The sequence below is a fragment of the Anabas testudineus genome, chromosome 14 (assembly GCF_900324465.2).
Source record: "Anabas testudineus chromosome 14, fAnaTes1.2, whole genome shotgun sequence".
NCBI classification, from domain to species: domain Eukaryota; kingdom Metazoa; phylum Chordata; class Actinopteri; order Anabantiformes; family Anabantidae; genus Anabas; species Anabas testudineus.
The window spans coordinates 14,866,858-14,891,971 of NC_046623.1; the positions used below are offsets into that span (position 1 = coordinate 14,866,858).

The 25,114-nt window shown below is 40.8% G+C and overlaps 10 protein-coding genes across 10 annotated transcripts; 1 reads left to right on the plus strand and 9 right to left on the minus strand.

Moving 5' to 3' along the window:
* Positions 1 to 106: 106 nt before the first annotated feature.
* On the minus strand, positions 107 to 2,010 carry LOC113168959 (claudin-4-like). The gene has a single exon (XM_026370054.1). The coding sequence runs from the start codon at positions 1,122 to 1,124 to the stop codon at positions 516 to 518; it is 609 nt and encodes a 202-aa protein (XP_026225839.1). The 5' UTR covers positions 1,125 to 2,010; the 3' UTR covers positions 107 to 515.
* Positions 2,011 to 2,111: 101 nt separating this feature from the next.
* On the minus strand, positions 2,112 to 4,368 carry LOC113168955 (claudin-4-like). Its single transcript, XM_026370050.1, has one exon. It carries the CDS (start codon positions 3,912 to 3,914, stop codon positions 2,937 to 2,939), a length of 978 nt encoding a protein of 325 aa, XP_026225835.1. The 5' UTR covers positions 3,915 to 4,368; the 3' UTR covers positions 2,112 to 2,936.
* Positions 4,369 to 5,339: 971 nt separating this feature from the next.
* Positions 5,340 to 6,724, minus strand: LOC113168958 (claudin-4-like). The gene has a single exon (XM_026370053.1). It carries the CDS (start codon positions 6,599 to 6,601, stop codon positions 5,972 to 5,974), a length of 630 nt encoding a protein of 209 aa, XP_026225838.1. The 5' UTR covers positions 6,602 to 6,724; the 3' UTR covers positions 5,340 to 5,971.
* A 1,808-nt stretch (positions 6,725 to 8,532) lies between these two features.
* On the minus strand, positions 8,533 to 10,112 carry LOC113171138 (claudin-4-like). Its single transcript, XM_026373521.1, has one exon. The coding sequence runs from the start codon at positions 9,881 to 9,883 to the stop codon at positions 9,326 to 9,328; it is 558 nt and encodes a 185-aa protein (XP_026229306.1). The 5' UTR covers positions 9,884 to 10,112; the 3' UTR covers positions 8,533 to 9,325.
* A 1,361-nt stretch (positions 10,113 to 11,473) lies between these two features.
* Positions 11,474 to 14,075, minus strand: LOC113170172 (claudin-like protein ZF-A89). Its single transcript, XM_026372129.1, has 2 exons — positions 13,787 to 14,075; positions 11,474 to 13,124 (listed from the first exon to the last, which is right to left on the minus strand). Exon 2 carries the CDS (start codon positions 13,083 to 13,085, stop codon positions 12,453 to 12,455), a length of 633 nt encoding a protein of 210 aa, XP_026227914.1. The 5' UTR covers positions 13,086 to 13,124; positions 13,787 to 14,075; the 3' UTR covers positions 11,474 to 12,452.
* Positions 14,076 to 14,181: 106 nt separating this feature from the next.
* Positions 14,182 to 15,521, minus strand: LOC113168793 (claudin-like protein ZF-A89). The gene is made up of 2 exons (XM_026369800.1): positions 15,508 to 15,521; positions 14,182 to 14,865 (listed from the first exon to the last, which is right to left on the minus strand). The coding sequence occupies exon 2, from the start codon at positions 14,824 to 14,826 to the stop codon at positions 14,182 to 14,184; it is 645 nt and encodes a 214-aa protein (XP_026225585.1). The 5' UTR covers positions 14,827 to 14,865; positions 15,508 to 15,521.
* A 603-nt stretch (positions 15,522 to 16,124) lies between these two features.
* LOC113170173 (claudin-like protein ZF-A89) lies at positions 16,125 to 16,826 on the minus strand. The gene has a single exon (XM_026372130.1). It carries the CDS (start codon positions 16,791 to 16,793, stop codon positions 16,161 to 16,163), a length of 633 nt encoding a protein of 210 aa, XP_026227915.1. The 5' UTR covers positions 16,794 to 16,826; the 3' UTR covers positions 16,125 to 16,160.
* A 660-nt stretch (positions 16,827 to 17,486) lies between these two features.
* Positions 17,487 to 18,800, plus strand: LOC113168908 (claudin-4-like). Its single transcript, XM_026369977.1, has one exon. It carries the CDS (start codon positions 17,698 to 17,700, stop codon positions 18,328 to 18,330), a length of 633 nt encoding a protein of 210 aa, XP_026225762.1. The 5' UTR covers positions 17,487 to 17,697; the 3' UTR covers positions 18,331 to 18,800.
* A 747-nt stretch (positions 18,801 to 19,547) lies between these two features.
* On the minus strand, positions 19,548 to 21,887 carry LOC113170176 (claudin-4-like). Its single transcript, XM_026372133.1, has one exon. It carries the CDS (start codon positions 20,658 to 20,660, stop codon positions 20,040 to 20,042), a length of 621 nt encoding a protein of 206 aa, XP_026227918.1. The 5' UTR covers positions 20,661 to 21,887; the 3' UTR covers positions 19,548 to 20,039.
* Positions 21,888 to 21,990: 103 nt separating this feature from the next.
* Positions 21,991 to 23,240, minus strand: LOC113170178 (claudin-4-like). Its single transcript, XM_026372134.1, has one exon. The coding sequence runs from the start codon at positions 23,066 to 23,068 to the stop codon at positions 22,421 to 22,423; it is 648 nt and encodes a 215-aa protein (XP_026227919.1). The 5' UTR covers positions 23,069 to 23,240; the 3' UTR covers positions 21,991 to 22,420.
* Positions 23,241 to 25,114: the final 1,874 nt, after the last annotated feature.

The window sequence follows — 25,114 nt, forward strand, 5'->3', positions numbered from 1 at the left end:
TCTGTTTGTATGATGCAACACTGACAGACCAGCAGGAAAAATACAGGCATACATGTCAGTTTTGTCATTGGAAACACAAAAATCTGAGTCAAAAGAAGAGTCAGTGGAGTTTTATATGTGTTTTATTACTTTTATTTTTTGCTTGATTATGTTCATTAATCCACTGATCAGTCTTAAAAGACAAAAAGAGTGATTACATTCACATTATTCTGTGTTTGACTTTAATTTAGGTCACTTTTTTTTAACTTAAAACATTTTATCACTTATTTCTTTTTTAGTTCTAAAGCTTTAGTTTTCCTCTGTGTAAGTATCATATACAGTAGAAAATACCAAAAAGAAAAGTCTGATTAATCCTTAATTCATTCTCCAGCATGATACCAACCTAAAACATACATACATGTGTTAAACTGTACAGTAGACTGAATGTTCAGTGAACATTGTTGGACAGTACAGAGAAATTAAAGTGCACATTATTATAAAATAAACCATATAATGACATAAACTAAAAGACATGTTTAAACTGCACATTGATTCTTCAGGGAGGAAAACCTGACACTTGCACTCAGTTTATTCTTCTTAAATATGCAGAGTAGACCCCCACCCATCAACAGCAGCCCTGCAGAGGCCCAGCCAACATAGAGTGAGGGTCCCATCTTCCTTATCCAATCATGAGGCACGGGAGGGTTGTTGATATCTCGAAAGATGGTGTTGGCGGTCAAGCTGACGGGGACAAGTACCAAGACACCTGAGATGATGAAGGACACTCCAGCAGCGATGGTCACTTTGCACCTTTGGTGTTCAACCTGAATAAAATTGGTGCACTTGCCTCCAGCTATGCCAAGAAGGATCCCAAAGAGTCCAAAGATGATGGCGAGGCTGACAAGAGCTCTGGCAGCCAGTAGATCTGGAGATAAGGTCTTATCAGAGTTGTAGACTTTGCATTGATTCTTCTGTGCAGAAATGCTCTCACAGGACATCCACAAACCTTCCCAGAGCAAATAACTATACCAGCATCCACTGTACGCAAAGACTTTCCAGATGGGGAGACCACAGGTGATGATGGTCCCCAGAAAACCGATGATGGCCAGGGCCAAGCCCACAATCTGTGTTCTTTCAGAGACCATGCTGAACCTCTGTCAACCTCGTCAAAGGAGTAAGACTGTGAATTGCTGAGAGTTGATGTTGTAAGCTGCAGTAGCGTTGTTACTTTCAGCTGAGTCTTGAGTGAGTTTTGATTTGGAAAGTGACCTGATGAGAGCTGGTTACAACAGATGAGAGTCAACAAAGAGCACACAGAGATCCACCCCCTTTGTCTCCACACCTTTCCTTATTGAGTGGCCAATATAAAAAAACATCCACAGTTTCGGTGCTGTTTTCTTATTTAAACAACAACAGTGAAATATGTTCAGTCAGCATAGGGTCATGTCCTCAAACAGAACGTGTGATTCCAGAGTCCTTGTACACTCTCTACTGATACTAGGAGCAGTCATTTAATAACAATTAGTCGACTGAATGCTGATATCTCACATGGAAAAACACAAAAACCAAACACAATCACTGTACTTAGGCTGTAAATCACTGGTAGGTGATTAGATCTCGATCTACTTTGGATGGGCTGATAGTAAATCTGGGCCCAGTTGAAATTCTGCTCTTGGATTTTACTGTAACAATAACACCATTTCTAACTTGCATAGAAGAAAAAAACTGCAGCAGGCCCCCATCATTTGTTGAAGTTCAGTGGTCTTACATAAGGCTCTGCAGCAAATGTCTTTTAAATGAATGGGAATTTGACCTCATGCACCATTCTCGCTTCTTCCTGAACCTTTGCTTGTCCAGGTGTATAACAAAGACTTTTCTGTATCTGTTACTAATAACGTAAGTCGGTTTCAGAGAGTGTTTTTTTTTTCACAAATGTAATTTGATCCTTTGAATACAATTCTGATTCTTATTATTAGCTGCACTGATAACGAGATAACTTTCCTCAAATCTACTTGTCTTACAAGTTTCATCAAATTATGAAGAGAGGTGAGACAAAGCTATCTTCGTATAATTATTTTAGTTTCTTCATAATTCTTATGTGTTCATGTACTAACCGTATTCAGTCAATACAATTCCATAAGTCATGTATTTATTGATAAAGATCCATCATCTTCTCTGAAATAAAACTTTCATTTGCATTTTGGACAGATAATGATGCTACTGCACATTTGAATAAGCAAAACCAAAACAGCAAATGTTACACAAACACGATTCACTGATACCGAGTTTGAATCCTGCACAAACATTCTTTATGTCCTTCCGCTAATGCTGCACCTGAGCTGTAACCACACTTTCTGTCAAACCAGTTTGTCCTGTGGATTTTTAGAGGACTGAAAGTCCAGTGGATTCTCAAAAGGTTCCTCTTAAGTTGCGTGTGACATTTTTTGCACGTTGAATATATTTAGTAAAACATATTATAACTTGCTTAATCATCTTATAGTCATTTATTTAAAAATCTGTCCAAATAAAACCAACGCAATGCTGAATCTTTACAGAACTGCATGTTAACAACAAATCCTTCAGTCGACTGCATCGAGTGGAGGTTTTCATGGACATAGTGCTCCACAAATAAACACAAAATACAAAAAAAAGCACAATCAATACATTGTAATGAGGGCAATCTTGCTTACAAGATAGAAAGATTGAGGTATGATTCATAATGTGGTTTAGTGCAAAGAAAGTGCATGTCTGTGTAACGAGTCAAAATCAATGTTAAATTCAATTCACATTTGAAAACATACTTCACTTATATATAAACTAATGTTCTTCAGTCAAACGTACAACAGCTACAATGCTCTGATATCTCTCTAACAATATCAAACTTCTGTATTTTGTGTGTGAACTTTGTACAAATGTGTGCTGCGTTTGTGTGTATTGTTTGTGTTTGTGTCCTCTTATCATATGTATGTTCTTGCTGGATTTGAGGATCCGTCCTCATTTTCACTGTTCACTGACAGATTCTCCTCCGTTTCTGCTTGTTTCAGCTGAGATTTTGTAGATGGTGCCTCACTGTGTTCAGATTCTGTCAACTCTGCTGTTTTCATCTCAGATTTTGTTGATGGGGCCCATGATCTGTCTGATTCCTGTCTGGAGTTCGGCTCAGCCCCGTCCTCCCACACATGCCTCGTGTCCAGCGCAGACTTCATGGACTGTGCCTCATAGCTTTGAGCCTGAGGGAACACTGTTCTGACAGGCTGAGCCATTGCAGATGGTACCCTGCTGCGATGAGAACCTGCTTGGCTGGACCCCTTGGAGGAGCGAACCACCAGGTAGCGGACAGATGGGCTCTTATCTGCGTCATGAGCTTTGAGGGGACGTGCAGAGCTGATGAACAACCCCCCTCCCAGAATAAGCAGGACGGCTGCTCCCCAGCCAATGTAGATACAGGCTCCAAGCTCTCTCCGTTCAGCGTCTACAACGGCGCTGTAGAAGTTTCTCACCACAACCCCGGCAGCCCACGATGTCGGAATCAAACACAGCAGCCCCGTGATGATCAACACTGCCCCTGCCGCTACACCCACCTTCCCCTTAACTACCTCTCCTTCTTCATCCAAGAAACGAGTGCACTTCCCTCCAACAAAGGCCAGAATGAGGCCTGCGACACCTGTAGCGATGGCGAGGACCATGAGCGTCCTGGAGCTCTGCAAGTCAGAGGTGAGAGCCAGAACGGACTCGTAGGGTTTGCACTGGATCACCCCAGTGCTCTGGACCACACAGGACATCCAGATGCCCTCCCACATGGTCTGCGAGGTGATAATAGTGCTGCCAACAAAGGCTGTCACCCTCCACATGGGAAGCATACAGCTGATGATGATTCCTGCCCAGCCCAGGAGGCACATGGCACTGGCCATCACCTGCATCCCCATTGAGGCCATGATGTGGTGAAGATCTCCCAGATGGCTCCTCGCTCACCTTGTGCTCTGTTGTTTTTGTTTCTTTTATTGCCTCTTCTGCCTCCACTCCTGGTCTTTCTGGTTACTGGTCTCTGTTGTATCTTTCTCTGAGCCTTCCTTTGTCCGTGTTTCTCAGCGTGTGATGTTGCAGTTTTCGTACGCCTGCATTTTTGTGCATTTCTCCAATTGTTTTTGTTTTGACACAGTTAAAAAGTAGCAGAGTATCTATGTGAGAAACACAGGCCCCCGTCTCTTGTCTGCTCAGCCTGCATACTGTGACAGGTGTGTCACAATGCAGCTTCTGTTTGATTGTTCACAGCCTACTTTTTCCGTGACTCCGTCCCTCCTCCTCCTTTCTTCGCCTTCCCCCTCTCACTGTTCCTTCTCTCTTTATGTCTCTGTCACCTAAGTGACTGCCTGTGTGCCACTGGTCATGTGTACATGCACCACACCTTGTCTATAGGGGAAAGAAAGGGGAGGAGATTGACAGAAAAAACATAGTTAAAGAGTTAGAGAGAGCAACTGTGAAACTGTGACATCATCTATTTTGGAAGCAATAACCACTAAAGCAGGAAGAGAGACGGGCCTTAGCATATTTAACATACTGTTGTACTCTGTCACACAACACATTGCTGCAGGAACACCAAATTGCAATGGAAATGGTGACTTTATTGCTATTACTGCTTAGTGCTCTGCGTGAGTGTATCATCTGTCAGTGCACCTGTAGATTTGAATAGTTGATGCATACAGAATGCTTCAGTGTAATAAAAGGAGAGGGTGGTGTAACACAATCCTGGGAGTGAACCAGCCTCATTCCAGCTGCAGAAAAACCTGTTTGAAACATGTAAAACTCCCTACACACAAGTGTGTGCTTACACATGCACGCGCACCTGCACACACATATACATGCACACAAAAACTACCTAAAATTTTATTAAGATGTTTATGAAACAAAAATTTAATTGTGGTAATAAGGGCACATGGTATGTACGAAGGACACAAGAAGTTTTAATTAATATATTAGTTCTGGTAAACACAACCTACAAGTGTAGAAAGCACTGTTATGTTTTGTTATTTTATTATTGTTTGTTTGTTTCACACTATTATTGTGTATAATTTGAAGACGCAACAAAAAAGTGCAGTATGGTGTTTAATGTTTTTAATGTTAATGTTAAATGAAGTGTTTTATTTATTTAATTAACATTCATTCTTTGTTTATAGATCAGCCTCTGGAGGAGCTGTCATTCACTTTGTCTTTTTAAACGATCTTATAAACAGAAGGAATACGGCATGCACACAAACCTGCATGTACTGTATTATACCTCTTGGTTTCTTTAGTGTGAACGTCGTCACACAGGCATTTCGTTAAGATCATTTCACGCACACTTGAAAAACCAGATCGACAGATAAACATATTGTTTGTGTTTATTGTTTCCTTTGATCAAATTCAGCAATGACATAGAAAAACACTGAGATAAAAACCCACTCACTTACAAATTTGTTAAACTTCATTTTTAATGTCAAAAGCTAGAAACTGCCACCACGCCTCTGTCCTTCAGAACAAACAAAATCTGAAGATTACATATTTAAACTGATAACATGATTCTACAACAAAACAATCAAGACTCAGCTGGTCGAATGGAGAAAGAGTAGCGAAAAGCTTCGACACAATATAGTGAATACGCTGGCAGATTTGACATTGTATTCCAACCATACTGCAGCAGTTTTAACAAGAACAGAAGTGATCTGAATCTCAAACGTGAAAATATACAGTTTGAGTATATGAAACTAATACACAATACAAATCAGATGTAAATAAATCAGTATGAACGTGTGCAAATATTAAAGTGTATAACACATAAACATGTATGAACATATATAATGAGTTTAAACTAAAATATCCACTTAAGTTAAACATTTGTATTGCAAAACTTTCCTTTACTTCGATTAAACCACATTCCAGATATTGTTTTTCTCAGCGATGGAGCTTGATTCATATTTACAGTACAAACTGTCCTGAACAGCATACTGCCGTTGACCTAAACGTAGGCCCTGCTGCTCTCTGCAGAGCGAGCCTTAGAGTATTTCATATTGTAGTCGTCGTCATTGGGTGGGCAGGAACTGCACAGAAGACCCCCACCAAGGAGCAGCAGCCCAGCGGCACCCCAGCCAATGTAGAGTGAGGCCCCCAGCTCCCTCCTCTGAGCATCGGTCAGGACAACGTTGTAGAAATCACGAATAATGGTGTTGGCGGTCCAGCAGACGGGGACAAGTACCATGAGACCTGCGATGAGGAAGGTGACTCCAGCAGCGATGGCCACTTTGCACTTTTGCCTTTCGTCCTCAACAAAGTTGGTGCACTTTCCCCCAACGATGCCAAGAAGGATCCCAAAGAGTCCAACGATGATCGCGATGATGACCAGAGCTCTGGCAGCCTGTAGATCTTGAGGCAAGGCCAGCAGGGAGTCGTAGACTTTGCACTGCATCTGGCCTGTACTCTGAGTCACACAGTTCATCCATAAACCTTCCCAAATCACTTGAGACGTGACGATGTTGGCACCAATGAAGGCTGTGACTTTCCACATGGGGAGACCACAGATAATAATGGCTCCCAGAAAGCCCAAGATGGCCAAGGCCATACCCAGAATCTGTTTTCCAGCAGACACCATGCTTTAGATCCCTTCAGAAAAGTAGGTCTGTGTGTTGCTGGGAGCCGGAGTAATTTCTCTGTGAGAGAGACAAAAGAGCCGGCAGAGCTTATATGTTTACTCAGAGGAGAGGTGGATAGTGGTTTTCTTTCACCTGCAGGTAAAGATAAAGTAGGAGGAGGGGTTTTCTGCTAAACTGGTTTGTGAAGGCATCTGGCCTGACTAGATAACTTTGCAAGTACGAAGCACAAAGATGCACACAGATATCCCTATAAGGACAAATTAAAACACAAACAACACAAGCTTGATCCATAAATAAAAAAAAAAAAAATGTGTTGATACACCTGTAATGGAAACATGCAATATTTTCTTAGATGGTACTAATTATAATTAGTGTATGATCAACACTCCACCAAGTGTTTCAAGTCAATTTGTACTGAATTCCTTAGAAATAAGAAATCTGTGTTATACAAAACTCATATCAAACATATTTTTGATTTAGCCTTGTGTCTAAAAACACAATCAAATAATTTCTGAAATAAAGAAACTCCTCCATTCTCACAGTTTCCATGAAATTCATGAGTCAGTCACAGTGAATGCAGACATGCATGCGTGAGTTGTTGTTGTTGACTTGCTAGACAGAACTCATGAGTGATCATCAGTCGATACTAGGACTACTCAGATTGTAATTACATGACATCACAACTTCCTTGCTAGGTCTAATACACACATCACTGTCCCACTATGTTGATCCTTTGAAGACAGCTTTACACACGATGACTTTAAACAGTCTGTATGTATTTCTAAAGTCTAACTTTAATCTATTCTATTTCAAACAAATACACACAAAATGGAAATTACAGCTCTGCTTAAATTTATTATCATTGTTTTGACCCACATAGCGTCCAGCTGTTTCAATACTAGGAAATGGTGACATAACTACTCAATCATGCATAACGAGAAATCCTTGCTACAGGTGTGTTAAATTTTCCAACGTCATATTGTCAAGACGCACACCAACCAAACAGCGATGACTCTGGGTCGTAATTGTTTGGCATGTGAATCAACAGGTCTCTCCATCCTCAGCGTTTTGCAAATTGTGTGTTTTTGTGTAGTGATGCCTTGTGTCTCCTGTGATTGGCTCAGTAGAATGGATTTCTAGCACCACATTGGACAAGCTGAAGACATCAATGTCAACCAGACTGAAACTAGGCACATGATGCCAGACAGGACAATATCATACCAAGAACCAATTGACATGTGATTCTGATCCATTGGTCACTTCTTACATCAGTGTTATTTCAGTGTATAGTTGCAGAAACATGCACATAGACTGTAAACAGACAGGACTTCCTATGGCACCATCCAGTGGTCAAATTAACGTATGTAGAAGTGGTAGAAGGAAGGAAAGTAGTTTGTTGAAAGACCTCCTTTCAATTGAAGTTGAAAGAAGCTCCTTTTTATGCCTTTTTTGTTTTTTTACTGCATTTTAAAACAGAATTTCTACCATCAATGAACCATCAAAGAGGCCCAAAGAGTTAAATTCAAAGTAATTAAATTTAAATTATACTAACATGAGCTTTCTTTAGTCTTGTTTTAAATTTTCAGTGTTTCACTGCCCCCTATCAAGTTGGATTAATTCCAGTTAATCTGACTAATTACAAACCCATTTAGTAGCACGTGCTGCAGGTTGTAAGGTGGTTCCTGCATTTGTGCTTAATGTTTAGAGCTTGTGGATGTCAATGTGTGGAAATCTAGAGATTTCCACTAAATCTGACTTGATGTCTGGAAGATACAGCGTGATCAGAGACCATCCCACGTACACAGAAACAAACCGAATAGGACATTTTGTTTTCAGTTTTTTGTGGGATTCAACTTGCTGCTCAGCAGTGAGGAGTGTATTTGCTTCCCGATTATATCTTGCACCACACATTTCAAACAAAGCTCTCATCTTCAAAAAAAAAATACGTACATTTATTCAGCAATAAAGTGAAACCAAAGTCCACTATTACTATTATGTCTGTGTTTCTCTGCAGGTTTTCAGAGAAAAATAAGATATGAGATTGCTTTATTCTTGTCATGTTTTTGTTCTTTTCATCAGCTGTTATTGTTTCTGTTAAGTAGTCAGATGATACAAAGATAAACAGAGCTATGCAAACATTGGTTTGTGAGTTAGACATAAATATTGAAACACTTATAAGCTGTATCCAGATCAAGTTTTTCAGGCTTTTGTTCATACTGTAATTGCTGATGAAGAGCACAAAAACTCTTAAAGTCACGCATCTGTTTCTTTGCAAACTGCAACATGCAAATTGACAAATCTGCAAAAATGTCTCATGTTAAAACAAAAAACATAAAGTGAATTTATTGGTTTGCTAAGATGCAACTATACAAAATATGTGCAATACTTCACTCTTCTCAACAAAACGAAGACAACATACACTGATTGTTGCAACTTGTGTTATACATAATAAAATGTTTCTCTTAAATGGGGACGTCTTGTTTCTTTGTTCCCTTAACATCCTTCAGTTTCACCTGTTAAAACTATTGGCTCAGTTTTTAATTCTTAAATCCAAAAGAATCCATATGTCATAAGCATTTTTCACTTTAAATATGCTACAATACATTTTTAGATCAAAAAATATGTTAAAAAGAATCTTAAATCAAATCCATCACAGATGATGCATTGCACTTCTAATTACAATGTGTTTGTCATGGTAGTGGTCTTTCTTCTTCTCAATAGATTCAGCGTCTGTAGGTGCAGCACAAAATCCCTCCTCCAATGACAAGCAAAGCTCCAGCAACCCAGCCCACATATATGGACGCTCCGAGCTCTCCCTGTCTCCCATTTGCTGTCAGAGGGTTGTAGAAGCCTGTGATGATGGTGTAAGCTGACCAGCTGACAGGAATTAAACACAGAAGTCCTGCTAAAATAAACACCACACCTCCAGCAATGCCGCATTTGGCTTTGGTCGCCAAGTCATAAGAAAAGAAGTTTGTGCAGCGAAGGCCAACCACAGTGAGTCCAATGGCCAGCACTGCAGTAGCAATGGACACACAGACCAGGGCCCTGGACGCCTGCAGCTCCGGTGGTAAAGCCAGAACAGAGAAGTAGGGTTGGCACTGCGATACACCTGTGCTCTCGATCACACAGTTCATCCACAAACCTTCATAGATAACCTGAGCAGTGACAATGTTTGCTCCGATAAAGGCCGACATCTTCCACATGGGCAGTCCACAGATGAGGATGGTGCCAAGAAAGCCAAGGATTGCCAAACAGAGACCAACGATCTGAGTCGACATGTTGCCAAAACACAAATCCAAGGCTTTTATTTAGAATCAAACACATTACCAGACTCCGTCCTGTGCTGTGCTGAGCTGACGATCATTTTTTACCACAGGCTTTCTCTTGGCTGAAAATGCTGTTGGTTGTGTTTTGTTGTGTAGTTTTGAGCGGCAGGTATGAGAGGAGAGAGCAGGAGGGAGGGGACTCTGCTAGATGGTGTATCAAGTTTCTTGTTTGTCCTGATTCCTGCTCATTGTGAATAACTAGGAGGTGGAGGCTTTTAGCAAATGTGAAAAAAAAAAACTGAAAAACTGCTTTGTTACTCGGTTTAACATTTGCAGGACACAAAATTCCTCATAACTTCAGTTCAGTTTTATAAAAGAATCTACTCATACCTGACAGGTCACATGAATGCATGAACATCCTACCAGAGTTTTGGGATAAACACCTGACAGAAAAACACACACTGATACATGAGGACAAAGTTTTGAGTATCAACAAAACCTTTTCTATTAATGCTCACCCTTTAAAATCAGTTAATGCTAAACTCCTCAAACATGCCGTGTTAGCTTAATGTGCTTGTTGATGGCAGCCAAAACTGTGTCGTTCATCACATACATACAACAGTCCCTACAGAGAGGTCTGTGTTGTCACCACAAGGACGAGGGCTGAGGGTTCCACTGAGCAAAACCAAAACCAGTTTTTATTCCTTCAAGTATACTTCATGCAGTAAGCAAACTGTTGAAATTTTTTTTTTTTAATATATAAATTAGTCTGAGAAAATATTTTAATTCTCCTCTGTTATTATTTAGCAGAGCACACAAAGGCCTAAAAATACCAGTTATATGTGTGCGTCTCATGTTACAGAGGGTATGTGTTTAATGAATCATCTTAGAGAGAGATTTTGTGGGCTTGTCCTCAGAGGAGCATGAGCAACTGATGCACAAGGTCCTCGCCACCCAAGTGTCCTGGTCCTTGCTTGCTGTGAATCCACAAACCACGTTGGCCTGAATAGCTCTTAATTTTCTATATCTAGGGAGAAACCAGCACCACATGACTCTGAAACCTGAGACAATATGAAATATTGTTGAATACATTTTTATTTTAGGTCATGTCCTGTCTATCAAAGGTGTGTGCCCCCTGCTAGTTTTCCTACTATCTCTGCCCGCCCCAAAGATGAAGCTGGAAGAAGACACAATCATCTGTGGGCTGGGCAGGGGTAGTTAGAAAATAAGAAGGCAGAGGGTCCTTGAGAAGCAGGTATGACAACCCCTTGTCTGTGTTTTTAGGTTGGGACACAAATTGGTAACACTGTAAACTGCAACTACTGAAGATGTTGATAAAAACTTCACAATGTCTGTAAAATATCTGATGTGATTTCACATTTAGCTGACATGTGTCCAGTAATGTTATTTTTATGTCCTGTTTTAATTATCGTAAAGACGTGAAGGATAATTGTGAGATGATAGGAAAAACCACACTTACTGCTGTGAAGACCTCCTCTTAGCTGTAAATGCCCAAAGTCAGCAAACAGTCCAGGTCAGATGACTTAGTGTGATTTTGATGAGGTAAGCATCATGGTATGAAAAAACACTTCTGAGGTCATGTTCTGTAGACACCCTTGCACAATTTTATTGAAAAATCTGAGCTGGGATCAGTATCAATCATCTGAAACTAAACTAGACATTGTGTAACTGTGTGGTTTCATCATTCCTGTGGCAGCATAAAGCTGCTGTGCAAAACAACTGGGCCTCTATGACAGGAAGCACGTTCAAAATCATCATTGCCAAATATCACCAGTTAGAATTAGGTAACTTAGAAAGGTTTCTACATCTGCTAAAAACTTGCTTCATTAAACTAGTTATCCAGGTCTGACTCCAGTTGACTGGTGTTCTGCTGAGTTTTGCATCCCTGCCTTCAGGCTGGTTCAGCTGTAGATCAGCCTCTGCGTATCTGCAAAGTCATTTGCCTACTAGGCGACACACTCCGCTCTGTCAGAGGACTTAAAATGAGTAATTTCAGACAGGCCAATGGAGGCGACCTACATGATCTTTCAGCATGAAAATTTACAGACACATTCTTGGGACGTCCAGGTTCAATATTCTTTAGCTGGAAAGTATAATAGGATCCCTTTAATGTGAACTGGCCACGGCCCTAAAATTACCAGCATGCACTGAAGAACAACAACGTCATGTCATACATAGTACATGGTACAGAAGTGAACTTGGATGCAGCTGTAGTGAGCATATACAGCCTGATTACAATAAGAACCCTCAAGTTTAGTTTAGAGGTGTCTCCCAAAATATTTATTAAGTCCAAAACCTCCCTTTTCCTCCACTGACCAACTCCATCACCACCTTCAGCCATGTTTGTTGTTATAAATCAGATGTGGGCGACTTTCTGAGCGTAACCTAAATGTCTGAGACCTGTTGGTAACAGCTGTGTACACTGCATGTTTTTTACTGGCCACTGTGAAGAACCACTTGGAAATTAAAGCTTAAATGAAAAAGATGTTATCAACAAAAGCCAAAAAATCATTTATTAAAATGATCACTACAATGTGAAGATTTAAGTACTTGCAGCATTTCAAACATAGGCTCCTCCACCTGCTGCTGAGCGTGGGGCAGAGTACTTGAGAGTGTACCTGCTGTCCTTCTGCTGAAGACACTGACAGCAGAGGAGTGCACCACCAATCAGCAGGAGGCCTGCTGATGCCCAGCCGATGAACAGTGAGGCTCCGAGCTCCCTCTTCAGTGAGTAAGTCACAATGGGGTTGTAGAAGTCCCTGATGACAGCGTTGGCAGACCAGCTCACAGGAATCAGGCACAGAATACCACCGACGATGAAGAACACCCCAGCAACGATGGCTACTTTGTTCTTGGCTGCCTTGTCTTTAATGCAGTTGGTGCACTTCCCCCCTGCGATGGAGAGCAGGATTCCCAAGAAGGCGACCAGGATAGAGATCACAACCAGGGCCCGGGCAGCTTTCAGGTCTTGGGGCAGAGCCAGCATGGAGTCATAGACCTTGCACTGCATCTGTCCATTTCTATGTATCACGCAGCTCTTCCACAAACCTTCCCAGACCGTCTGTGCAGTCACAATGTGAGCACCAATGAAAACAGTCACCTTCCACATTGGCAGAGCACAGATGATGATCTGTCCCACAAAGCCCAAGCACGGCAGGAGAATACCGAAGAGATGGAGGCTTGTCGATGACATAGTTGTCTCAGTTTGCACAGAAGCAGTGTGAAGAGTCAGCTGCAACAGCAATGAAATACATGTGATTCTCACCTGTAGCTTTATACCCACATGGCAGGCAGTGACTTCTCCTGATTGATCAAAAATGTTCAAACTGAAAACACCTTTGGTCATTAATTAAGATCTTTACGACTAGACAGTGATTTCTTTTTTCTCATTTGGAGCAGGTTGTAGCTGTCTACAAATCAGATGCTTTGCATTTAAAAAAACACACACACACACACACACACACACACACATTCCCAAATCAGACATGCGAGTCATGTTGCCTTTATTTCAAAATAAGAGATTGAAGATTGAATTGATTGAAGATTTTAAAAAAAGATGAATTGAATACCTAACATCATCTGAACACATTTTACTCTGGTGTTGTGATTTGGTGAAATCATTTAAAGAAAATGTTGAAAACCAAATCATTCTGACCAAGCTTTACAAACTCCGCTGAAAAGGTTTAACAGTTAAAGCAAATTGGTACTTTAGTTGATGTTGGGATGTGAACACCTCTTTACCCTCCATTTCCCTCAGGTTGGAAATAAAATACAAACTATGTCTACATAAGTTCAACTTAATGACTTGTAGAATAGCTTTAGGCAAATTTAGCTGCATGAATATAACTTCAAGTGTATTTTAATATGGTGTACAAAGCTGTGAAAAAAAATTACCTTCCAGCTGGTTCTCTTGCAGTGGCTGTCTTTGTAGCAACTTCCTTATTTATACGGTACACTTTGTTTAGCATGCACATTATAAAGAGAAGTGGTCAACATGTGTTAAATACATCGAGTCTCCAGAATTTCTGTTGACTTTAGCAAAAACTAGAATAAGGCAGTAAATTGAACAGCGAAGCTCAGAGCTCCTGCCTCTGTGGTTTGTAGTAGTCCCCAATGAAGGCATTGGCATACCAGCACACAGTAATCAGGCCAAAGCCAAAAGATCATTTCATAAAATGATCACTACATTTTAATTTAATTGAAATAAGATAAAAGTTATAAAATGTTATCTCTAATTATTCTGATCACAGTTTGTGCAGAAAGAAAAGACTGCAGATTTTTACTTTACTTTAAAGTACTTGCAGCATTTCAAACGTAGGTTCCTCACTGGCTGCTGAGTGTGGGGCAGAGTACTTGACAGTGTACCTGCTGTCCTTATACTGAGGACACTGACAACAGAGGAATTCACCCCCAATCAGCAGGAGGCCTGCTGATATACAGCCGATGAACAGTGAAGCTCCGAGCTCCCGCCTCTGTGAGCTGTGAAATAAAGGGTTGTCCCTGATAATGGTGTTGGCAGACCAGCACACAGAAATCAGGCACAGGAGACCACTAATGATGAACAGCAACCCACCAACTATGGCTATCTTGTTCTTCGCTGCCTCGTCTTTAATCCAGGTGGCGTACTTCCCCCCAGCGATGGAGAGCAGAATTCCCAAGAAGGCAACCAGGATGGAGATCACAACCAGGGCTCTGGAAGCTTGCAGGTCTGGGGGCAGAGCCAGCATGGAGTCATAGACCTTACACTGAAATTGTCCAGTGCTCTGCATCACACAGCTCATCCACAAACCTTCGTAGAACAGCTGAGCAGTCACCATGTTTTGATCAATGATAGCAGGCACCTTCCACATTGGTAGGGCACAGATGATGATGTCTCCCACAAAGCCCAAGCACGCCAGGAGAATGCCAGGGAGATGGAAACCTCTGGGTGTCATGGTTGTCTCAGTTTGCACAGAAGCAGTTTGGAAGGTCAGCTGCAACAGCAATGAAATACATGTGATTCTCACCTGCAGCTTTAGATGAACATGGTAGACAGATGCTATTCAAACTAAAAACACCTTTGGTCATTAATTAATATTCTTATAACCAGACAGTGATAAAAGCTGAATAAAATAATGTAGTGATTTATTTTTTTCTTATTTGGAGCAGGTTGTAGCTGTCTACAAATCTAATGCTTTGCTTCAAAAACAAAAAATACTTTATCAAATCAGACATGTGAGTGAGTCATGTTGCCTTTATTTCAAAATAAGAGCACCCTGTCAAAAATGCAATTGAAGATTTAAAAAAAGTAAAAGTTAAAGATGAATTGAATACCTAATATTAACTCATTTTACTGTAGTGTGATTTGGTGAAATAATTTAAAGAAAATATTGAAAACCAAATCATTCTGACAAAGCTTTACTTTAAAAAAAATAAGCTCAACAGTTAAAGTAAATTAGTACTTTAGTTGAAGCTGGGATGTACTTGTGAACACGTCTTTACCCTCCATTTCCCTCAGGTTGGAAAACCAAACTTCAAACTTTATGACTTGTAGAATAGCTTTTGGCAACTTTAGCTGCACAAATATAACTTAAAATACACTTTAATATAGTGTACAAAGCTGTGAATAAAATTACCTTCCAGCTGGTTCTCTTGCAGTGGCTGTGTTTGAAACAACTTCCTTATTTGCGTGGTACTCTTTGTTTAGCATTCTCATGCTAAAGAGAAGTGGTCAACATGTGTTAAATACATATAGTCTCCAGAATTGCTATTGACTTGAGTACAAACTAGAATAAGGCATTAAACTGCATGTTTAATCTTAGTTTTTAAAAGCTGCCCCTGCTAATGCAGTGGGCCACATCAATACAGGGGCAATTGTTGGTTATTAGCAACACCTGTTTCCACCCCTGCCAAGGGTACATGTTTGAGAGACCTGTTCAGTGTCAGTAGCAAGTGGAGAGTGTCATACAGCCCTGGCAGAGCATGTTTAGAGATAAGAGGCCTGTGAACAGTTTAAAAATGCAGACCTCAAGGTGCTGAAATATTCTGTCCCTAAATAAGTGGTAAAGCTGATGTTGACATTTGCCAAAGTTGCTACTTAACAGGTAAACGTGTGTCGACATTTTAAGTCATTTAAAGTCAGTGTGCCCACAAAATAGAGTACAACCTTTAGATTAAATAAAGTTCAATTTATTAAAAGACTAAAACAAAAACAATTAAAACATGACTGAGTTCAATCAGTTTTCTGCAGAAAGACAAGGGCGCAGATTTTTAAAGTGCTTGCAGCATTTCAAACATAGGCTCCTCCACTGGCTGCTGAACGTGGGGCAGAGTACTTGACAGTGTACCTGCTGTCCTTCTGCTGAGGACACTGACAGCAGAGGAGTGCACCACCAATCATCAGGAGGCCTGCTGATGCCCAGCCGATGAACAGCGAGGCTCCGAGCTCACGCCTCTGTGCGTCAGTCACAACGGGGTTGTAGAAGTCCCTGATGACAGCGTTGGCAGACCAGCTCACAGGAATCAGGCACAGGATACCACCGACGATGAAGAACACCCCAGCAACGATGGCTACTTTGTTCTTGGCTGCCTCGTCTTCAATGCAGTTGGTGCACTTCCCCCCGGCGATGGAGAGCAGAAGTCCCAAGAAGGCGACCAGGATGGAGATCACAACCAGGGCCCGGGCAGCTTGCAGGTCTTGGGGAAGAGCCAGCATGGAGTCATAGACCTTGCACTGCATCTGTCCAGTGCTCTGCATCACACAATTCATCCACAAACCTTCCCAGAACACCTGCGCAGTCACAATGTTGTTACCAATGAAAGCAGACACCTTCCACATTGGCAGAGCACAGATGACGATGTCTCCCAGAAAGCCAATGCACGCCAGGAGAATGCCGAAGAGATGGAGGCCTGTGGATGCCATTGTTGTCTCAGTTTGCACAGAAGCAGTGTGGAGAATCAGCTGCAATGAAATGCATGTGATTCTCACCTGCAGCTTTATACCCACATGGCAGACAGTGGCTTCTCCTGATTGGTTGATCAAAACAGTTCAAACTGAAAACACCTGTGGGTCATTAAGTTAGACCCACGTTGTCAACTAGTGAAGATGAAGTATGATGGTTTTGTGAGGTTGTAGTTTGGTATGTTTCTTTAGTAATAGTAAGGAAACTGACCTCCACCATTTCACCTTTTCGTTTTATTTATTAATGTGAAATATTCTGTTATTTACTGAACTTCTTTCAAATCAGTGATTTGAAATCACTCACATTTTCTTTTTAAGTATCATTTGCATGGGATTATTTTACTCATTTTACTAACCCAAGTGTCTTTAAAGTCAATTGTATTGATGGTGGCTTGTTTACCAGATTATTTAATGCTTGTTCACAAATCAAACTGAGAGACTCCACCTGTGCTAATGAGCCCAGCTGACTTGTTGTTACACTGTTTTTTTTCTATTGTGGATCTGAGTTGTGCCAAAAAGCCAAATAGTACCTTTGCGATACCCCTGACTGCAAATAAATGTTTGCAAATGTTTTTACAGTTAATGTTGATGTGAATATTTTCAGACACTAATAAATTCTCTTTTCTTTCTCCGGTTGGCCAGGGAACCAGGGGGCCTCTTTGTTAGGGTGAAACACTTCTGAACTTGAGGACAGCATGATGAAAGTTTATATCTGACCAATGGAGCCGAAGCCCACCCAGAGGAGGGGACTCCTCAGGGGGATCTGTGGGTCATATATAACCTCCCCACAGTGGGAAAGCTTTTAGTTGGCAGCTCAGAGAAGAACTGAGGAACAACAATAGAAAAGGAACACTAGCAAATAGCAATGGCATCTTTAGGGTTGCAGATACTGGGAATTGGACTGGCGGTGCTTGGGTGGATTGGAAACATACTGATCTGTATGCTTCCCATGTGGAAGGTGTCTGCTTTTATTGGGAACAACATAGTTGTGGCTCAGACTATCTGGGAAGGACTGTGGATGACGTGTGTGGTGCAGAGCACGGGCCAGATGCAGTGCAAAGTGTACGACTCTCTGCTCGCCCTGCCTCCAGACCTCCAAGCGGCCCGAGCCATGGTGGTCATCGCCATCCTGTTCTCTCTGTTTGGCCTGCTGCTCGCTGTGGTCGGAGGGAAATGCACCACCTGTATTGGGGACAAAGGAGCAAAGGCCAGAGTGGCAATCTCTGCAGGGGTTTTCTTTATCCTGAGCGGGGCTCTGTGTCTAGTGACTGTGTCTCTGCCTGCTAACACTATCATAAAGGACTTCTACAACCCTCTGGTTCCTGATGCTCAGAGGAGGGAGCTCGGTGCATGTTTGTATGTGGGCTGGGGAGCATCAGGACTGCTGCTGATCGGCGGTGCTCTTCTCTGCTGTCAGTGTCCATCGAGAGGAGACCGCTATAATGGAGCAAAGTACACCCCGCCTAAATCCACAACACCTGGGAAGGAATTTGTCTGAAATTGTATGTTGTGTGAAAGTGTTCACATACAGAACAAAGATGTTGCTTATCAAATTGTGATTTGCATTGTGACTAAATTCTTTTGACTCATAGTGTGACCATAGTGTGTCTCAGAAAACATACCAGAGACCCTAAGGTATGTGCCATATTAGGTTAATGCAGCACGGAGTTAGGCTGCAGTTCTTTAATTTAGATATTAATTCAGATTAACTTAATGTTTTTGCAAAGCACTTCATAAAGACGCACATACAGTATTTTTAATGAGAATTTCTTTTTCTTTCCAACAATAAACAATGTTTTTGTCAACAAAGTTTTTTAATATGCACTGACTTCAGTAGGCTATGTAACCTTTGTCTTAACCTGTTTTATACTAAATTTTAGAGGGAAATACTGCTACTATATTTACTACTTGATGTAAAGATCTTCTTTTTCTTTAGAATACTTTTAAATAAATGTTCTAAATACAGTATGTATGGTCAGCTTATGAAAAAATGACCAAACCAGACATTTGCATCTGGGGGTGGACTCCACAGTGTGAAGCCACTTGATGCAAATGTACTAAATAATTAGTGATAATGAGGTTTATGATCTCCTAATACAAATATATTATATTTAAATATATATAAATAACAATTGACTTTACTAAATAAACTAATTCAACTAAACCAAAATGCTAAAACATTCTGCACTCTACATTTAATGTAGAAAGTATTGTAATACTGTGTTTTTACCATGATTCAGACTCCACTAGGTGGCCAAATGAAAACACAATGGTGGAAAAATTATTGGGCTGTATTGTGTTTCTTGTCAGACTGGTTTCATCTTAAAATGCCTGTAAACACAAAGAAAACCATTAAACAGGTTTAGGATATATCATCCTGACACAACTTGGCAGATGTGTTGTTACTGGGCAAAGTGTAAATATCCATTCTTTACGGATGAAAAACTGTTTCATAGCAACATGAATCCAAGCGTTTGTAGTTCGACGTCGTCTTTGGCAGTGAAAGAAAGAAAGAAAGAAACTCTAAATTATTGTCTTAGGGCAAACATCTCAGCCAGTTACAGTAAATTACCAGGAATCTACCCCCTAAATTCCTGAATGCCTCATGTTGAGTGGTTAGTTGAGTTTCAGTTTAAGTGCAGTGGGTGTCAGCAGGTGCAGAGTGAACATGAGGAGAAGTCAGAAAGACAAAGAAGCTTTATTTGTGATGTTTGAAAGACAATTTGAAGTCTTGCAATGATACAAGACACGAAAAACTTGAACAGATTTCCAGATGTTAACATTATAATGAATTCACAACAACGGTGGGTGGTCACCTACACAATAGCTAATACAAATAAAAGCATTTAAACATATGAACAAGCATGTGAGCAGTATGTGTGTGTAGAATTACAACACATGAAATATTTATGAACAAGAAGACTTAAATGAAAATGTGAAAACTGACCCTCAGACAGCATATGTCAACCCTCTGAAAAGTTCAAACCACCACACAGTCATCAAATCACCAAAGATCTCTGTAGTAACTTAAAGTGTTGTTTTTTACAAAAAAAAATCATTTAAAGTCAGAAACTTTGGTGATTAGTGTTTCTAAACAACAAACTCAATCATGTGTAATTTTTTTTTTCATACACTCTTCTTTCTCATTTTAGTGCATCATTTGTCAGAAAGTAAAATAGTAAAATAAATGAAAACACACACAATCCCTCACACATAGTTCACATTTGAAGAGGTGAACTTGGAATGCATGTAGGGTTTCTGATCATTCGGAGGGCAATTGTTGCAAAGCAGGCCCCCTCCCAGCAGTAGCAGTCCAGCAGAGGCCCATCCGATGTAAAGGGAAGCGCCCAGCTCCCTTTTCTGGGAATCGAGCAACATGGGATTATAAAAGTCCCTGATCACTGAATGAGCAGTCCACGACACTGGGATCATAATCAGCAAGGCGGCTATTATGAAAATGACACCCGACACAATGCAAACTTTGGCTTTGGCCACCTCATCCTCCATGCAGTTGGTGCACTTTCCTCCGATCACGACTACGAGGATGCCAAATGCCCCGCAGATCACAGAGATGATTCCCATGGCCCTGGCGGCCTGTATGTCTGGAGCCAGGGCCAGCATTGAGTCGTAAACCTTACACTGCATCTGACCCGTGCTCTGGACCACACAGGTCATCCACAAGCCTTCCCAAAACACCTGCGCAGTGACGATGATTGGTCCAATAAAAGCGGTGACCTTCCACATGGGGAGACCACACGTGATGATGGTGCCCAGCAAGCCGATGACAGCAAGCATCGCACCCATTATCTGGAGACCTTGAGAAGCCATGGTTAAGCCACTGCAGCAAAAACTCAACTTCTACGCAGGAAAGCAGAAGAAAACAAAAGACAGCTCTCACAGAAATGATCACTCCGCTCTGACAACTTCTTGATGAAGCGTCGGCTTGTGTTCTGATGTGCTCTGATCCCGCTGTGGGAATATAAATGCATCTTGCTGACTTTATCACTTTCGGGGTGGAGTTTTGGAGCTTCCAGACAACAAGGAAAGACTGAGACCTGATATCCACAACACTAGCTTTGTCTCAGTTCATTCTCCTCACAGGCATACGCTTTGTTATCCCAAGAAAGGTATCGAGATTGGAAAATAGCTCCATATCTTATCTGACACACATTCTCAGGCCAAGTCTCAAGCAAAAACCTGCCAGAGTTTCAGGCTCAGTACAGTCAATGCACACAAATGGAAAAAATCAATCTTAAGTCAATGAATAAATGAACAAATTAGACCTTGAGAAGCCTTTTTCCTTACATTGAATTAATTTTGTTTATGTATTATTAGCACATGTACTGTATGTGAATGACGTTAAAGGTCCTTCTATATCCATTGTATTTAAATATCTCTGTACCTCTAGCTGAATAACACCTCCAGTCAGGTTTTTTTTTTTTTTTAAACATTTTTGATGTACTTTCCCGGCATAATCAGGTTCAGGGTTTGAGGGTTCATGTCATCATGCTGTTTTTCAGATAGAAATTATAGTTTATTAGCATTTCTAATATTATTTGCAGTAATATACTGTAAATGTGCCCTCCAAACTAAAACTACAGGAAGCACGTTGGAAATTGGTGATGTTGCTCTAAGGAATTTAGTTCTCATACAGAGATGGGGTCAAGAGAAGTAAATGTTCACTTTACCAGATTAATCAATAACAAACTGGTCACAGCTGCAAAACTGTTACAGAGTGAAACTACAAAGTAAAAGATCATTGGGAATTTCCTGGTATTTTAATATATTTTCTCTTCACGAATGAAAAACTGTCCCTGTGTGTTTGATTAAAATACTTGTGCCTGCAGCAAATAGCAGTTCGCTTTTTAGGTTTCATGCGTCTTTGTCCTGCCACACCTAAACCTGATCAACCAGAAAGTCACACAATAGACGTTACACAGACGTTGGGTGCAGGGTGAGGATCCTTGTTTTGGTCCCAATGCAGTAGTGAATTAACACGTCTGTTCTTCTATATGGGTTATTAACAACATAAAAAACAAATACTGTACATCGAATGTCATAATCTGAAGAAAAACTGGGTTTGTCACGCTTTAAAACCACTGAATGGATCATGTTGAACACAGTTTCTGTGTGAAAATAAAAGCAAGTACAAGTGATCTCAGATTTGTAAACAAAATATTTATTTACAGTATATCGCGTATGTTATGAATTTCATACACATAGTTAATAAAAACAACCCACATACACATGCAAAAAGCGTTTAACATTAACATTTTTAAAATAACACATTAAGACATTAAAGCATGTTTAAAGTATTAGTAAGAAAATTACATAATACTCAAATATTACTACTAATTACTACTATTAATATTCAATACAGATGCATGTACATATACATATATAAGTATTTTAACAGGTGAGTTTAATCTCCTCTGGGCGTGGTTCCATTTCATGTATTGTTTCCACTAAAAGCTCGCATGAACACTAAACCTCAGGAATACTTCCTTGAATTAGCGGCACTCACAACCCAAAAGCACCGGTGCATCTGTCCCAGTAAACAGTGCTTTTAGTGATTTATAGATTTTTTTTCAGACCATGTTTTTCCCAGACGGTGCTGTTGAGGCATCGGATCTTGCAGCTTTGTACTTAGCAGTGTAGGCAGCACTATTATCCTTAGGAGGGCAGTGGCAGCAGAGCATCCCTCCTCCGATCAGCAATAAAGCGGCTGCTCCCCATCCGATGAAGAGTGAAGCACCCAGCTCTCTCTTCTGGGCGCTGTACACCAGGGGGTTGTAGAAGTCTTGGATGATGGTGTTGGCAGTCCAGCAGACAGGGATGGCGCAGAGGACACCAGCTATGATGAACATAACCCCAGCTGTAATTCCCACCTTGGCCTTGGATGTCTCGTCCTCCACACAGTTGGTGCATTTTCCTCCAGCCACGGACAGCAGGATAGCCATGACGCCCACGATGATAGAGACGATGGTCAGGGCCCTGGCAGCCTGGAGATCCGAGCTGAGAGCCAGCATGGAGTCGTAGACCTTACACTGCATCTGGCCTGTGCTCTGGACCACGCAGCTCATCCATATACCTTCCCAGGAGGTCTGCGAGGTGACAATGTTGCTGCCAATAAAAGCGGTGACTTTCCACATGGGAAGGGCGCATGCAACGATGACACCAATCCAGCCCAGGATCCCCAAAGCGGAACCAAGTATCTGTAACCCAGCAGCCACCATCGTGAACAGGAGAGTGTTCCTCTTTTCTTCTTGCTCTCGTCCCCGTCTGCTGCAGTAACTTAGGCCTGTTGGTTGTTTGTCACTTACTGTGGTGGCAGCAGGTCCTGTGTTAGTCAGGTGTGTTCGCTGAATGGAAGGGAACTCAGTGGAGCAGGTACATATGTGCTGCTCTCTGAAGGAGGTGGAGGGAAGCTCACACTCATCATATCCTGCTCTGCAGGTCCACCCCCAACCTCCACAAACCTGTTCATCTGTTTACCCTCCCCCAACCTCCCTGTCTTATTAAGTTGAACAAATAAAACAATGTGAATCTGCTTTGCAAACAGCACCATGTGAACCAAAAACACATATAGAAATACTGTAGATATACTGTATTAACAGCTTATCAATAAAGAAAGGTATCAGAACATTTAGTTTATCTTCCAGTTTAAACTAAAGCCACAGGAGGGTGGAGTAATGTCCTGCATGAGAAGTGACTCACTCAGATCAGTCAGTTTTAAATGACAATACCTGACAACAACTGCAGAACAACCAAATATGGTCATGTGCTCAATGATGTCATTGGATCACACCTTTGCAAACGATAGCGACGTGCTGCTGGAGTCAAAACAGGGGAAGTCAAAATGTTCTCTGTGTGGAAACTGAGGTAATTGGTGCAGAACTTCAGGTTCCTGAGATCTGAATTAGCTTTAGAAGCTAGTTAGTTCTGTCAGCTCTTTGGTTAAAGTAAAGAAAAGGTCGAGGTTACAATTAAATATTAACAGTGTATTGTTGTCCCATGTTCACAGAGTCACTTATGACTGTTTAATATTTAACAATTATTTCCTCAAGCCAACCTTGAGTGCCTAAACATGACCATTAAAATGCTAATGATGTTTTATTTACTGTGGAGGGATACTTTATTTCCACACCAGATATTAAAAAACGTATTTGTTAACAAATCGAGGGGGAGTATTACAGACAATACACTTAGGACCAGTGACAGCTGCCCCATCACAAGTTTGAAAACAGTTTTTATGCTTGTATGAACCATTAATATAAAATAATGGTGAGAACACTGAAACATTAAGAATCAGGCCTCAAACTATGTTAAGTTTTAATCTAAAACAACCTGGAGAAAGAAACTGAATCTGAAATTATCAAGTCAAACTGAAACAACTAAAAAGTAAACAAACAGCTTGTTTCCCATTTCTCTAACTATATATAAATATATATATATAAATATATATATATATATATATATATATATATATATATATATATACTATAACTATAACTAACAGGCTAAACATGGCCCCTGCTCTTCTATCTAATTTCACCTGCTCTGTGTGTGCTGCCAATCATTAGTTAGTTTAATACAACTTGTACATTTGATCCAAACCACACAATGAATCTGACAGTTAGAAACAGAAAAACGAGAGAGGTGTTACTGAGTTTTTACTTGCAAGTTTGCACTTGCAGCCCTGAGGCCAGAGAACGGCACCATGTGAAAAACTGGAAAAACGTGTTGCTGCAGAAAACAGCAGGAACACATCGACCTGAATGTGACTGATCAGTTGTTAGTTTCCCTGTTCTGAGAGCGTTGACTGACTTTGTTGTTACGTTTTTATCTCAGGTCTGCCTCAATCTTTTTAATGAGCTTTTCTGATTGAATGAAGGAACTATGTCGCAGGTTTCTTGTAGTCACCGTACTGGTGTCAGCTGGTGTTTAAAGAGAATACCTCACTCATACAGTGAGTCACATACTTGAAGAAGAAGACACAATGTGCAAACTTGTGACACAGTTCAACCCATCCACAAACAAATGAGACACACCTATGTTATTCTATGAATTTACTCTGGACTTCACATGTGTCTTCAGTTATTTTGTAACTTTAAGAAATAGAATTACATTTTCCAAATGAACAAACTGGAGTCTCAGTGCTGGGAACAAGAAAGTGCGAGGTCAGCGTTCAGTGAAGCTGTGTGTGTTTTTGAGAATCAGACTGAAGGCTGTGAGTGCAAACATATAAGGAGGGTTTTGTTCATGGGAGATCACAGGAAAGA

Excerpts from the sequence above, each read along its gene's own strand:
- LOC113170176 (XM_026372133.1), bottom strand. The coding sequence starts at position 20,660 with ATGGCTTCTCAAGGTCTCCAGATAATGGGTGCGATGCTTGCTGTCATC.
- LOC113168958 (XM_026370053.1), bottom strand. The coding sequence starts at position 6,601 with ATGGTGTCTGCTGGAAAACAGATTCTGGGTATGGCCTTGGCCATCTTG.
- LOC113170172 (XM_026372129.1), bottom strand. The coding sequence starts at position 13,085 with ATGTCATCGACAAGCCTCCATCTCTTCGGTATTCTCCTGCCGTGCTTG.
- LOC113168959 (XM_026370054.1), bottom strand. The coding sequence starts at position 1,124 with ATGGTCTCTGAAAGAACACAGATTGTGGGCTTGGCCCTGGCCATCATC.
- LOC113168955 (XM_026370050.1), bottom strand. The coding sequence starts at position 3,914 with ATGGCCTCAATGGGGATGCAGGTGATGGCCAGTGCCATGTGCCTCCTG.
- LOC113168908 (XM_026369977.1), top strand. The coding sequence starts at position 17,698 with ATGGCATCTTTAGGGTTGCAGATACTGGGAATTGGACTGGCGGTGCTT.
- LOC113170173 (XM_026372130.1), bottom strand. The coding sequence starts at position 16,793 with ATGGCATCCACAGGCCTCCATCTCTTCGGCATTCTCCTGGCGTGCATT.
- LOC113168793 (XM_026369800.1), bottom strand. The coding sequence starts at position 14,826 with ATGACACCCAGAGGTTTCCATCTCCCTGGCATTCTCCTGGCGTGCTTG.
- LOC113170178 (XM_026372134.1), bottom strand. The coding sequence starts at position 23,068 with ATGGTGGCTGCTGGGTTACAGATACTTGGTTCCGCTTTGGGGATCCTG.
- LOC113171138 (XM_026373521.1), bottom strand. The coding sequence starts at position 9,883 with ATGTCGACTCAGATCGTTGGTCTCTGTTTGGCAATCCTTGGCTTTCTT.